Source organism: Haliaeetus leucocephalus, unplaced genomic scaffold (assembly GCF_000737465.1).
Source record: "Haliaeetus leucocephalus isolate CR32 unplaced genomic scaffold, Haliaeetus_leucocephalus-4.0 Scaffold1000, whole genome shotgun sequence".
Taxonomy (NCBI): Eukaryota; Metazoa; Chordata; class Aves; order Accipitriformes; family Accipitridae; genus Haliaeetus; species Haliaeetus leucocephalus.
Genome location: NW_010973436.1, coordinates 2,006,029 through 2,020,579, shown reverse-complemented (window position 1 = coordinate 2,020,579; position 14,551 = coordinate 2,006,029). Strand labels below are relative to the sequence as shown.

Genomic DNA, 14,551 nt, shown 5'->3' with positions numbered 1-14,551 from the left:
GCTGGGAGGCCGCTGTGCCTGGTGCCAGGGCAGAGGAGGGTTGAGGCAGGCTCCATCCCAGCTACCCAACACAGGAAAAATCACATTTCTGTGATGTGATTTGTTTTTCTGAATATAACTGGCTAAAGAGTGGGGAAAAGGTGGAGAGTACATGTTTTAAAAATAAGCATTTGAGCCTGTACAAGGAGTGCTTTGTGGCCCATGGTGGCTTATAGATTCTCCAGTATTTCTATGCAAAACAAGTTCATATTACTTAAAAACAGAGTTGTTTGTGCAGCCAAAGGGAGTTAGGCACCAATTCACCCTGAATATCTTGAGCAGCCTCTGAAAATTCAACTTAAAATACTATTGTGAAGAGACTGATCCTGTATTTTAGGGCAAACTGCTCCGACCACATTCATTTAGATGGATGAGCCATTGCTGGATTTGGTTGTAGGGGCTGATAGCAAGAGTTTTCGCTGCCGTGGGATGGCATTGTGGTTCGCTCAGCTTAAGGAGGATGCAAAGGCTGCGCCTTGCCTCGTGCCGCCTCGCTGGGTGACTGTCACCAACTCCGACGAGAAGTGACATCCGTCGAATAAATTATTCAGGGGGTGAGCAGTCACCCCTCGCCTGCACAATGGTTTTTGCTGCCAGAAATTGGGGCTTTCGTGTCTTTATGCCGAGGGTGTGTCCGACTCGGCACTGTTCCTCTCCTGACATTGCCTTGAGTCCCCAAGGAATCCTCTGGCTTTCCTCCTCCCCATTGCTGAAATACAGGTCGTCTTCCACTACTGCAGACATTTTTACCTTCATAATGAAAACACAGTAACGTTGCCCTGTTTTCTCCCTGGATTTGTGGTTAAATTGCTTTGTCAATGTAATCTTATACCTTAATGACCAAATAATAGCGTGCAACAGGAGCTGCATAAGAAGTCGCTGGGTATCATTTTGCTGTCATTGTGAAGGCTGTGGAACATGATCCCCATTACAGTAGAATTTGCATTAACATTGTTTGGCCACCATAATCTCACCCGGTTAATCATATTTTTAGGGTATTAAAATAGGTCTAACTATATCCTGAGTTGTAACCCCTATATCCCCAAAAGGTTGGATGGGATTTAGCTCAGGCAGCTCCGTTATAGCCAACGGAGTCACTGAGTGAAATAACGGAGCAATGCAGAGTAACTTGGCTGATCTTTTTTAGCCACCAAATCTTGTTCTTTGCTGACCAAGTAATACTCTTGCTAAATCCACAGCATTGTAGGAAAAAAAATATGAAAAATAGCTCCTGTCCATGCTCAGTTATTTTGGGTTAGTGGTTCAATTTTCACTTCCCCCAATCTATTAACAGTAATGACTGTTCTCTAAAGACATGCTGCCTTCGGTAGCTGGACTGCAGCAGTCGGAGAGGATCCCAGAGTGTTCGGGGTCCTTTTGTGCTTGGTGCTAAATACCTTGTTAAAGAGAGGCATCAGTTATCCCTACGGAGCTCGCAGCGATGCTCTTCACCTGTGCTAAGGGCTAAGCAAGCCACAGTATTTAGGCAGCATTGAATTTTCCTCCCTTTTCCAAATTTCAGTGTCTTTCTCATTTTCTGCAACCATGAGCACAGCGAAAGGCTTCTGGTGTAGGATTTAAATAGAGTCTAGGTGGGAGGCGAGAAATATTCTCTTAATGTACAGATGAGAAACTGAGGCACGGAGACATTGAAAGATTCACTCCATGACTGAGTTACACCCGGAGTCTGACTAAGACAGGGACAGGAATAGGGACTGTGTGCTCCAGAGTTAGAGCACTAAATTCATCCTGGGAAATCAAGATTCATTTCCAATCCCTCCTGCTGCCTCCCTGGGTGGCATCAATGAAGAATTTGTCTTACACAGCTGTTACCCCAGAGGTGTAACCCTCACTGGATGCTTTTGTGGCTTGATGAGGAGACGAGATGCGATGCCTGATTTCTGGGAATGGGGCCAGTGACCCCAGCTTGGTGTAGATTGGGATAACATCACAGCTGTCTTGGAAAGGTGTGAGCCTCGGGGACTGCGGGGATGCTCCCACCTCCTGTCTCCGCAAAGGAGAAGGTGAGGATGGCAGGACTGGTCAGTGTGGAGCCAGAGGTTGCGTTGTTCAACTTATTCCCCAGCTGCCAAGCAAATAATCATAATTAAATCAGGGATAATCTGGAAGGGAAGAACTAGTTGAAGGCTACAGGGAGGGCAAGCAGCTGAATCTGGCTGAAGCAAACTAAGCAGAGCAGGGTTAGAGCATACATTCATCTGTTTTAGCTGTGTAACGTATGTTTTAGCTGTATAGTATATGGATTGCTCCAAGTTAACCTTGAAAAGTTGGGTTGATGCTGATGTCTGTCTGATGCCAATGGTCCTCTGCAGTCCTGTCTGCAGAGGTTTCAGGCAATGCTTAGTGACCCGAGTGACAACCTTGAGCCTTTATCTGTAACGTTTGTCCACGTTATGAGCGGCAGAGGTAGAGCTCATGTTTCTGAGATGACATGAGAAACCTCGCCAGTGAGTTAATACTGCGCTGCCTTGATGTAGCAGTTGGGGCTTTGCACGTTCCCCGCTGTGGGAGGAGAGACAATACATTTACAGCGCATTAAGGTATTATTGTAACAGCGTTTGTGCTGAAAGGTTTCTGATCCTCCGAAATAAAGAATAGCAGATTTGTCCCAGATTTATCAATGGAGGCAGGTTTCCCATTCAAACGTGAGGGACGGGAGAGCTGGCGGGAGGGGAGAGTGGGTGAGATCCCACTTGCTGCAGCAGCCAGGCTAGATGCTGAACCACTCTGCCCAGCTGCCTGGTGCTAACGGGGGGCAATAGGGGGATTGGTGGGAGAAGAACAACCCCAAAAGGCTGCTTGAGAGGTGATGGGGTTAAGCAAGAAGGATGCAATATTTCAAGGTGGAAGCAGGGTGCTAAGGCAGCCCCATGCCTGGAATAGCTGAGGGTTGGGGTGAAGGTCCTGAGATGTTTTGTGCAGCCCATGTGCCCCTGGGGAGGAATGCTGGGGGTTTCCCTTCATGGTCCAGGTCTGGCTGTGGGAAGAGAGAAGCTGTGTGTCCCCCTCTGCTTGGAAAGCTGCCCTGAGAAGGCCATTAAAAGAGCAAAAGAATGATGCTTGCTCTGCTTCTTTGTAGAAACTGCATCTGATGTTATAGGTCAGCCTGTAGATCATTGCACAGGGGGATTTCTTAAATGGCCGTTAGGAATAAAATTAAGTTTGTTGAGACCAGATGCAGCAGAAGAGCTGGGTGAAAAAGCAGAGGGAAACTTGCAGAGGGAGGACTGGGACATCTTGCATTAGACAGAAAAGCCACAGCCTTGAGGAGCAGGTTTGATACTGCACCTTGCACAGCGAGCTCCCAGCTCGCAGGAAGGTGCTGGCCAGGTGGGACATCACAGAGATGTCCCTTCCCCTGGGTTTTTATTCCCCTGCCTCTGCCCTTGTGCTCAGACCTCCTGGTTTTGGGATGTGACCTAGGCCACCTCTGTTGCTGCTTGACAAATTTTGGGCTTGGTGCAGTGCCTGTATACAAACCCCTCCGGAGAACATGCGTGGGGCTGGAGGTGGGTGATGCCAAGCTGGAGGTGATGCTATTGCTGTATCCCCAATGCTGAACCAGACCTTGACTGGGGACCTCACGAGAAGGAAGGAGCTGAGGGGACTTTGCTGGGGAGGAGGTGATCTGCCCCTCCAGCTGCTCTCTGCCTGCAGCGATGCTGCTTGCCTGGCACAGCTTAATTGGCTTTGATAGCATTACAGGGAAGCAGTGGAGGAGTAAACAGGGCCAGGAGGCCACGCAGTGCCTGGGGCTGCCGGGCTGTAGCCTCCGGACAAATCCTTTGAGCCAGTGCGATGCCAGACCAAAGCTGCCTGGAGCTCAAGGGTTAATGCTGCTGTGTTGCGGCTGATGGGGGGGGGCGGGGGGTAAGGGCTTAATCCTTATGCTGGTTTTAAGGGAAGGGCTTTTCCTAGCAGCATCCCAAAGGTCTGTGGGTCTCTCAATAATTTCCAAAGAGTTTGCCCCTGCCTGAGATCCAGACTAAACTGTTGCAATTATGGAAGTTAGGCCTTGTTGCCTCAAGCCTTTCGTCATCAATAAATGTTTATGGTTTAAAGCAGCCTTGTTTGTTTCCCTTAGACCAGATGACAGTGATTTATTGGCAGAAATCCTAGCAGAGGAAAGAGATGAGCCAGGCAAGTCTTGAAGTGCTACACACATATATGTAGTGAGGAGTTGATGGTTATTTCATGACCATGAAACCTGTGGAAAATAGAGCCTCAAACTTGGATGTGAACTGTTGTTTCCAGGAATTTTTCTCAACCTACAAGCAACATGGGCAGCTGAAAGGTTAATGGTGCTCCAGGGCTTTGCTTCCTCCTTTATCTGGGTTTTGGGATGTCTGGGAGATACTGTAGGTTGGAAAGGAGGAGTGGATGCTCTTGCGGGGAGCATGTTGATGGTTAGCACTATTATTGCTGTAGGAATGATGGGAGAGCAAGACTGGGGACCCATCGCTACAACTCCCTCATGCCAGGAGATCTGCAGCCTCAAACAAAATGGGACTCAAAAGTGGGGCTTAAAGCCAAGGATGGAGGTGGCAACCAGGGACACGTGTCCAAGTCTGGGGCAAGGTGACATGGCCTGGAAATGGGTGTCCCTGCCTGTGATTGCGGGTGAATGTCTTCCAACAGCCACACAGAGCTGCTGCCTTAGTGCTGGTGTGAAAAACCTAGCATTGGCCATGCCAGCACTGGGAGGTTGGTGGGGATGGAAGCAGAGCGGGCAGCCCACCTAAAGGCTGTGTTGGGTTAGGTCCTGCAGCCAGGTCCACCTTTTCACGCACAGGACCTAACTGAGGCTTATTTCCCCAGGAAATCTCCATGATTTCTAGCGGCAGAGGGTTTTTTCCCCTCTGTCAGCAAAGAGGAAGGTGGGCTTGCCTCGCTCAGACCTCGTCTGCACTGTTAATCTGCCATTCGCAGTCTGGAGTCAGCTGTTACACCAATATTTATTGTTGTTTTCCCCCCCTAGGTTTGTATATTTTGTACAGCTTGTTTCTAATTTAAAGTATAAATAAGTTTGATCTTTTCATCTGTTTTTCTCCCTACCTTCTGTAGGCTGTGCTGGTTAAAAATAACGATGGTGATGAGCTAAAGTGTGGCTGGTGGAGGGGTTTTAAATTCCCTCATGGTGGGACCACTCAGCCAGCATGGGAACGGCGGTGTGGTCGCCCTTCTCGCCTCTCCCCTACGCTTGTGGTTGGGCTTTTTCCCAAACCGGGAACTCCCTGAATTGCCTAAACCCTGCTTGGCACATGACTGGGGATTAAAGTGCTTCTGCTGTTGGAGGGGGATGAGAAAATGGGGACCCATTGGGGGAACTGAGGGGACATAGCTGGGTGCAGAGATCGGAGGTTGTCCCTGATGCACATCTCCAGGGAACGGAGCGTTTTCCAGTGTTGGGCTCCTGCAGAGGAGGCTTTCACCTTAAAAAAGTCCCTTTTGACCAAAATTGGAACTATTTGCATAAGAAGATCAATTGAAGGGAGAAAGAAAAAAAATGTGGAGTCTTTTGGCTTTCTTGCAGGAAAGTCTGAAAAGCTGATTTGGGTTCAGACTGAAGCTGCCTTGGTCGAGGGCTGGCTCAGCTTCACTTCTCTGTTTATTTTGCTGGGGGGATGCACATGCACACACACGCGTGTGCAAACACATGCATGCACACACACGTGGGCACACAGACACATGCACACACACACACACAGAGTCTCTCTCCTATAGAGAAAAAAAAATCCCCAGCACTAGCTGAAACGCTGATTCAAAACAACTGTTGGCGGCTCCAGCCGCCGCGGTCTGCTTTCCATTACCCACAGCCCCGCCGCGGCTTAAAACGGTGACTTGAAACAAACAGGCAAACCCCAAAATTAATAATAAAAATTACATTTCACCTTCCCCGGGGAAGGGCAGAAAAACTCTTTCTAGGCAGCGGTTCTGCCAGGAAAAAACTCTCCGTGCTTGTAACCCGCTGAGCATCAAAGGATGCTCTCCGGGAGGGGACCGAAGCCCCTCGGCGTGTGGCTGGGTGGGGGGTACGGATTGGGCCCCCCCGGGCAGGGGTCGGGGAGGGGGTGCCCGCGGCTTGCTGGGGGCTGCAGGGCAGGGCTGGGGGTGCTGGTGGGTGTCTCCGGGAGCGGTGACTGAGCGAGGCGGTGCCAGCGCTGGGGGCGGATTTTTTGAGAAGAGCCTCAGCTCTTCAGAGCAGCAGCAGCCGCTGGAGGAGTTGGGCGGCTGTTTCTCCCTCTCCGCCCGGAGGAGGAGGAAGAGGAGGAAGAAGAGGCTTCGGCTGCCGCCTCTCCGATCCCCCCCCTCCCCTTCCCCTTCCGCCCCACACCTTTATGGACGAGCGCCGGAGCTTGCTCTACTCTCCGGCTGCCTCCTCCGCCAGCCGGCATCCGAGGGGCGGCTCGACCAGCAGCCACCACAACCTGGGCTACACGGAGCAGCTGCCCCCCGCCACCCCCCAGCCGGTACCCGACCAAGAAGAAGAAGAGGGTGAAGAAGGGGAGGAAGGCAGCATGACCGTGGTGGGAGGTGGCGGCGGCGGAGACCCTTTGCTGGAAGAACCGCAGCATCCTCATCCTTTGCTCGGGGGGGACCGCTACGATCACGCCCCAACTCCGGCTGCCGTCCCTGCCGGCCAGCCCGCGGGTGGTGGGGAGCACGAGTGCTGTGAGCGGGTGGTGATCAACATCTCGGGGTTGCGGTTTGAGACCCAGCTGAAGACGCTGGCACAGTTCCCCGAGACGCTGCTGGGGGACCCACGTAAGAGGATGCGCTACTTTGACCCGCTCCGCAACGAGTATTTTTTCGACCGTAACCGGCCCAGCTTCGACGCCATCCTCTACTACTACCAGTCAGGTGGGCGCATCCGACGACCTGTCAATGTCCCCATCGATATCTTCTCCGAGGAGATCCGCTTCTACCAGCTAGGGGAGGAGGCCATGGAGAAGTTTCGGGAGGACGAGGGTTTCATTCGGGAGGAGCAGCGGCCGCTTCCCGACAAGGAGTTCCAGCGCCAAGTGTGGCTCCTCTTTGAGTACCCTGAGAGCTCTGGGCCAGCACGAGGCATTGCCATCGTCTCTGTCCTGGTCATCCTTATCTCTATCGTCATCTTCTGTCTGGAGACTCTGCCTGAATTCAGGGATGACCATGACTATGAGGGAACTGGGGGGACCTTCGGGACAGGCGGTGGCCCTCTCCCACCTGATGTCTTCACCAACTCCTCGTCCTCAGCTGCTTCCATGGTGTCGTCCTTCACTGACCCTTTCTTTGTGGTGGAGACTTTGTGCATCATCTGGTTCTCCTTCGAGCTGCTGGTCCGCTTCTTTGCCTGCCCCAGCAAGGCTACCTTCTCCAAGAACATCATGAACATCATTGACATTGTGGCCATCATTCCTTACTTCATCACACTGGGCACCGAGCTGGCTGAGAGGCAAGGCAACGGCCAGCAAGCCATGTCCTTAGCCATCCTCAGAGTCATCCGGCTGGTCAGGGTCTTCCGTATCTTCAAGCTCTCCCGGCACTCCAAGGGGCTGCAGATCCTGGGGCAGACCCTCAAGGCCAGCATGCGGGAGCTGGGCTTGCTCATCTTCTTCCTCTTCATTGGCGTCATCCTCTTCTCCAGTGCCGTCTACTTTGCAGAAGCCGATGACCCCAGTTCAGGTTTCAGTAGCATCCCCGATGCCTTCTGGTGGGCAGTGGTGACCATGACCACAGTGGGCTATGGAGACATGCACCCCATCACCATTGGGGGCAAGATTGTGGGGTCTCTCTGTGCCATCGCAGGGGTGCTAACCATCGCTCTCCCCGTGCCTGTGATAGTCTCCAATTTCAACTACTTCTACCACCGGGAGACAGAGGGTGAGGAGCAAGCCCAATACATGCATGTCGGGAGCTGCCAGCACCTCTCGTCCAGCGAGGAGATGAGGAAGGCTCGCAGCAATTCCACCCTCAGCAAGTCTGAGTACATGGTGATTGAGGAAGGGGGAATCAACCACAGTGCATTCAAACAGGCTGCCTTTAAGACAGGCAACTGCACAACCACAAACAATCCCAACTGTGTGAACATCAAAAAGGTCTTTACGGATGTTTAAAAAAACAAAACCAAACAAACAGCAACAAAATCTGAGGATGCGGTAAAAAAAAAAAATAGTAACAATAATAATGCAAAGTGACTGTGTACTCGGTATTGCGTGGAACATGCACCATCGTCGGTCTGTGTGTGCCCTCATTTTTATATGTTTATTTTTTTAGATCCTTCCTTTCTAAAGATCAAAAAAAAGGATTTAAAATTCTCCGAAGAAGAGGACGGCTAAAGGGTAAAGAGAAGAAAGATGAAGACAAAACACACTCACCGTCGAAACAGGTGTTTGTTCTGCAACATGTTGCAGGGCTGCTTTTGTTTTCTTGGCTTTGGGGACCTCTCGCTTTGCTCCTGAATTTCCCCCTCTTCCCTAAAGGCAGCGTGTAGCCGATTTCCCTTCCATCACATAAGCTCACTTGTTGGATTAACAACCCTGGGTTGGGTGGGGAGACGAGGAAAACATGTTGCAGAGCGAACTGGAAGGGGGTTGGGAGGAAACAAGCATTTAATTTTGCAGAGAGTCTCTGTTACCACACTGTTAAATGACGCTTAATATTGAAACATGTGGTGTGCCATTACAGGCACATCACAGATTCCCTTTTCTCCCCCATTAGATCATTTATGGAGTTCTAATCTGGTCAGAGACCGCGTGCAATCAGTGCTGATTTAAATAGAAAAAAAAAGAAAAAGCCCTTTTTTCCATTGTTAATTCCCTTCCCCTGTAACCCTACGGCATTATTTCATCCAACGTCAAATTTGTGGCCGTGCAGTGGGTCTGTGTGTGGGGAGAAGGGAGGCGAAAGGCAAAATGGAACAGTTTCAGGAGCCGACGGTGCGCAGGGAGTGATGCCGGCGTGGACCGGGGGATGCAGGATCCGTGACGGGCTCCTCGCTGTGGCTGTGCAGCCTCAAACCCACCCAGCTGGAGACAAAGGGATATTTCCTCCTTTTTTTGCAATGCGTTTGGGAGAGATGCAGCCGCTTATCGCAAGAAGATTAAAGTGGCGAACACGCCTTCCAGCGGAAGTCACTAATTCGGACCGGAGTGATGCAGTTGCCATGACGACCCTGGTTTCCTGGGAAACCCCCAAAGGTTGTCATGGCATCCCTTCTCCCATCCCCCTTGGTCCTCTCTCTTCTTGCAAAAAACCTTTCCAGATGGTTCCAGCCCCATCATCCCACAGGACACTGCGGCTCTGCCCCGCTACACGACCCCATCCTGGCACCCCCTTCCCGGGCCACGGCCCCTTCACGGCTTCCCTGGTGCCGAATAAAGCACCTGTAGGCAATAAGTACACCACAAATCCACCTCTGCCTCGCAGAGGAGCTCACACCTTGGCAGTGAAATTTGGGGATGGAGTCTCATCCTGCAAACACGAGCGCCTGCTCCACCGAGAACGACCCCGCGCTCCCCCCGCGCCGTGCAAAACCCAGCGGTTTCCCCAAACCCGGTGTGAAATGGCACTGAGCAGCCAGCAGGAAAGCTCGGCTGAGAAACCTCGGCAGCTTTTTGAAACAAGGGGGACAGAGCTATAAAGAGCAGGATTGAAAAGTAACCAAAACTCCGCCGGGGAAAATACACCGGCTTCATCTTTACATGTGCACCAGGGGCCACAGGACATCTGATGGGATCAGGTGAGCTTTGCACGGGGCAAAGTTTAATAGCATCATAAAGTAATGTGGCTTTTTTGAAACAAACCTTGTGTTTTCCACTGCTTAGTGTTATTTTTTAGCTTGCCCTGCTGCTCTCGGGTATTTTTGCACACGTTAGGTAAAGTGGAATAACATGCTATAGCTCCTCTGATTTTATTTGCTTTTCACTTTGCTTTTTAGTGCTATGCATAGGAGGAAAACCCTGCTACTTTTTTGAGCTGGATGTCTTCAATTCTGTGCTAAAAAGGTTATTTGCAGTGGTTTAATGCTTCAGTCCGACCCCTGCCATTGAAGCAGGTTGAAGGCAGGGCCTGGCTGCTCAGCCTCGAGCGCCTTGGCTCCAGCTCCAGCTCTGTTTTGCTGGGTTTTAGGTTAAATAAAACAAGATTCCTTCAAGGTAGCATACTGCACAGGGACACTGTTAAATACCTCCTATGACAAAAAGAGATTTGACCCCAACCTGTGCGAGTCATACCTTTCCCAAGTGTGTGGAAAGAGGGATTTGTCCTGAGAGATGCCAGCCATGCTGAAATAGGATTTTAGCGAGGATTTTACCCAGACTGAACAGGATCAGGACAGTTTGGAACACTCTCCCTTAGCCTTGCCTTAGCCCCAGTTAATAAAACCTTTATAACCAAGGAAAACATCAGAGCAGCTTCTTAGCTGATGGTATGTGACAGCTTTATTGGAGCTACCGCAGTTTTCACCAGCTGAGGATCTAACGGAGGATCTTTATTAGGGAGATGCTCTGGAGCATCACAGGAGGTAACAAACCTGGGATCCCTTGCCTGGGATAACTGGGATCCCTGGTCTGGAATAACTGGGAGCAGCCCAGCATGCCTTTTCCCCAGGCTGCCAGCAGGCTGAAATGTCATTTCTGCCTACAAGCTCTCACTTTTTATTGTTATTCAAGCTTTCCCACGTGCCTATTCCTAAAAGGAGGATTTGAGTTTAAAAGCAGTGGAAACAGTCCTACTTGGGAGAGTTTGCAGATAAGTTTTGTGTCTGTGTTTTCCCCATGGCAGCTGCATGGGGTACGGAAACCACATATTCTCCTGGAAATGGCACAGTACAATTTTCGGTTTCTCTGTCACCTAAAATAAGCAGAAACCTTGCAGGTTGTTAGTTTGCTTTCCTGACTACTTCCTGCCTTATTTTGTAGGGGCAGAATAATTTCAAATGGATTTTATTGACAGTAAAAGGCGCTGTATGGGAAAGGCAGCAAGGAAACCACTTCATCCACTGGAGTAAAAGGCAGTTTTGCTCCAGTACTGAATGATGTCACTGAAAAATATAAAAGCACTGCTGCTCTGTCTTTAAGATACACCCAAAAAATTGGAAGTGGAAAAATGGGGATATCCTTTCAAAGCTTTGCCCCATTTCTGTCTGCCTCTTCCCTCTGCGCTGTCTTGTTAGGTACCATTCAGCAAGATAAACACTTTCTGCTATTGCACGGTCTGACAGCTTCTCTTAAACTGGCTGCCGCGTGCGTTGTGCCAGGAATTGGAGAGATCCCCGAAAGATTGCTCTCTTTGCAGCCAGCTGCTTATTTAACTTACTCCGCTCTTTTGCAGTGTGCCTCCTATTAGGACTTAGGACTGTTTTAACAGTCACTCGGGAGTTAAAGAGGAGCCTCAGCCTTTGCAGCGTGTTGGACTCGACTGTTTCTAATGTGCTTAGAGGGGGTAGCATTAGGAGATTAGTATTAGCCGAGCTGCCTGCTTGCTGTCTGGCAGCCTGCTGCAGAGCCTTCCCAAGGCAAGGCGAAGGGCTTGCCTAGACTCCGCTTATTACATTAAATGGAGGAAAGTGCATTACCAAAAGCTGCTGGCTGACATTTAAGATCACGCAGAAAGCAAGTGGGGGAAAAGCAGGGTCCCTGAAGGGCACGGTAGTCCCCGGTGTGGACTCACTGGCTTGTTGTCTGTGTTTGCAGCGTGGCAGGGATACTTTCTGAAATGTCCTCCTCCTCCCCTATCCTTCATACCTGTCATCTGAGAGACAAAGTGACACTGCTGGCACTGAAGGATGGGAGCAAGGATGGGAGCAGGCAGCTCCTGCCCAGGGGATGCAGCCCTGGGAAGCTGTAGCTGCCTCCCTGGATGCTTTATGTATTTGGTTTATATAGGGCCACTAGGTGATATAGAGCCTTGTACAGTCTCCTACCTCCTTTCCTAGGGTCCTTTCCCCTTCCCTCTGCTTGTATTTTAGGATCTGTTCCCTTCCCCTGTTTCAGCCCTGGGTGCCACCTTGAAACACACCCTAGGTACACGGTGATGCAGGGGACAGGCAGCCACCCTAACCCTGGCCCCTCTGCTTGGTACTTTGACACCATCACCTTTTTCTTCTGCTTATTTGCCCTTTTTGTGTTTTCAGACCTGAACTCTTCTAAAAAGGTTCTGTTGTTCTCCAGCACAATAGATGCCCTTCAGGTGCTTGGGGTGGCCAGAGGAGCAGAGCAGTATCCATCCCACCCCACGTGTGGACACAAACAAGGGCTGGAGGTATCTCTTTCCTCCCAGAGGGTTAAATTTCTTCCCAGGCAATTGTTCCTGCTCCATCACTTGACAAAAGAAGTTGGTTTTTGTTTTTAATCCCCAGTTTATAGACAGTTAAGTGGAGGCAAAGGGCAGACAAGTGGCTTCCCCAGCAGAAGGGAAGGAGCCATCCAGAGCTCACCAGCTGCGAAGGGCTCTCTCCTGGCAGAGCTGTAGTGCAGGGAAAGGGTCTCTTGCAGTGGTTGGTGTGTATGGAGAGTGTTCTGTGTGAAATCTGTTTAATTGTGTAGTTTGGAGCCCTCTTCCTGCCAAGCTTTTAAAATATGCGTATCTTGGTGAGAGCACATGGAGGATCCCATTGCAGCCTGATGGAAGGCAGGATCTTTTTTTTCCATTTTTAAATGCCTTAACAAGTGATCTCTGGGTAGGCTGCAAACTTGCAAGTGCAAACAGACAAATAGGATTTAAATGCAATTCATTTTGCCCTTTGGTCTCAATTGCTGCATGTACCGGGAAGGAGAGCTCAGTGCATCGGCATCCTTGTGCAAAGGCAGTCGTCTGGCCAATGGGTGCAGGGAAATAGGGACTTTCTGGACATTTATGATGCTGTGGGCAGGCCAACATCCTATAAATTGTCTTCTTTGCTGCTACGGAGCTGGTACTGCTCTTCTGCACCCTTTCCTGCTACATGGGTCTGCACCCATAGTCCAAATGGGGCGCTTGGCTCGACTTTGGGTGCTGTGTAGCTGGAGGATGTGTTCAGGATAGGATGCTGTTGCCTTTCCATGTTTCCCTGAGTGTTGTTTACATGCCAGAAGCTGCACTAACACAGCACCTGCTGGGTCCGGGCGAGCCCAATGGGTGCTGTGCCACTGGTGTTGGGTGGTGGGAGCCCTCTCCCAGTGCTGGTGGTGGGAGTCAGGCATTGAGCACGGAGGACTGGAGCGATGCGCTTCTCTGGCAGGAGGGTTTCCTTGGAAACAGCCACGGGACTGCGGCTGTCACCGCTCTGATGGGGACATTTCGGGGGTGTTTTGGGGTGGGTGCCCTGAGTTGCCTCACCTGAGCCGGGAATCGCTTCTCTGGCAGTGGGAGGGTTTTGACTTCGTTTTGGGGGCTGGTGATGTAGGGTTTTCTTAGGGCAGAAATAGGACTGGCATAGGAGGGGGGGTACAGCCCTGCTGTAGGGCAGAGCCATCCCACGGCGGGGGGCACGTTCGCTGCTGGGGGGAGCCCTGCAGAGCAGCCCCAGCCCCATCTCCACAGCATCTGACTCTTGCCCCAGCCAAAGCTCTCCCGGCTCCACTGTGGTCGAGCCTGGGACACAGTCAAGACCTTTTACTGCTGTACTTGGCTTCCCAAACAGGAAAATGAGTAATGGTGTCTCCGTCAAAGCGATAGTCACCCCACCTGATGGGACGTGTGTTTGCTGGTTTGTGCTGGGAAGGCATCAGGGCTCCTGCTTTTTGTCACCAGCAAAACCAAATCCCATTTTTTGCTCATGAGAACTGTCTTCTGGGTGGGAGAGGGGTGTGTGTGGGGTCCCATGCTGCCCTTATAGCTGGAGCACTTTTATCCCCGGTGCTGGCAAAGCTCAGCCAAAAATGCTCTGAAAAATATCCCCTGTGAACCCCCGTGTGCTTTTCCTTCCACGAATAAGGCACTGCTTTACGAGACCCACAAGTTTCAGGGTCTGTCTGTGTCTCATCACTGCTCAGAGCCGGAATTTTCAGCGCTGAGGGTGCTCTGCAGCGGGGCAGGGAAACCTTCACGCATGAACCTCCCCGCAGGGCACCGTCAGTTTTCTCCTTCTTATGAACCAGGACATGCTCAAGTAAATTAAAACCTGTCTTCTATCTCATTCAGCTTGTCACTTGAGTTAGGAGTAGCTAAAATACTTCCCGATCGTTGGTCTTCCCCTACTCATAACGGAAATAGTCTTTACCTAACTGCGCTGCACACTAATATTAAGGGCCCTGGCTCAGCGATGCAGACGGCAGCACATGCTGCTGGGTTTGTCTAAGAATGATTCATTTCCTTAAGACTTGTAATTCAGATGCTTTTCTGAGCACGTTTAAGCTCTGTCATGTCTCTTGCTTTTCTACAGTTGTTGCACTTTATTTTTAGCATCTTTAACACTTACTGGGTGGGAAGACTTGGTTTGGATGGGCGGCTCGCATGAGTAGATTAGCAAGCGGCTATCTGCTCTTGCTGGCAAGGATGTGGAGTGCAATCAGTTTTATTTTGATGCTGA

The 14,551-nt window shown here is 50.7% G+C and overlaps 1 protein-coding gene across 1 annotated transcript; it reads left to right on the top strand.

The window, feature by feature from the left end:
- Positions 1-6,398: 6,398 nt before the first annotated feature.
- Positions 6,399-8,156, top strand: KCNA3 (potassium voltage-gated channel, shaker-related subfamily, member 3). Its single transcript, XM_010584603.1, has one exon. It carries the CDS (start codon positions 6,399-6,401, stop codon positions 8,154-8,156), a length of 1,758 nt encoding a protein of 585 aa, XP_010582905.1.
- The last annotated feature ends 6,395 nt before the right edge of the window (positions 8,157-14,551 follow it).

Bases quoted from the DNA above. Each gene is read 5' to 3' on its own strand.
- KCNA3 (XM_010584603.1), top strand. From the start codon at position 6,399: ATGGACGAGCGCCGGAGCTTGCTCTACTCTCCGGCTGCCTCCTCCGCC.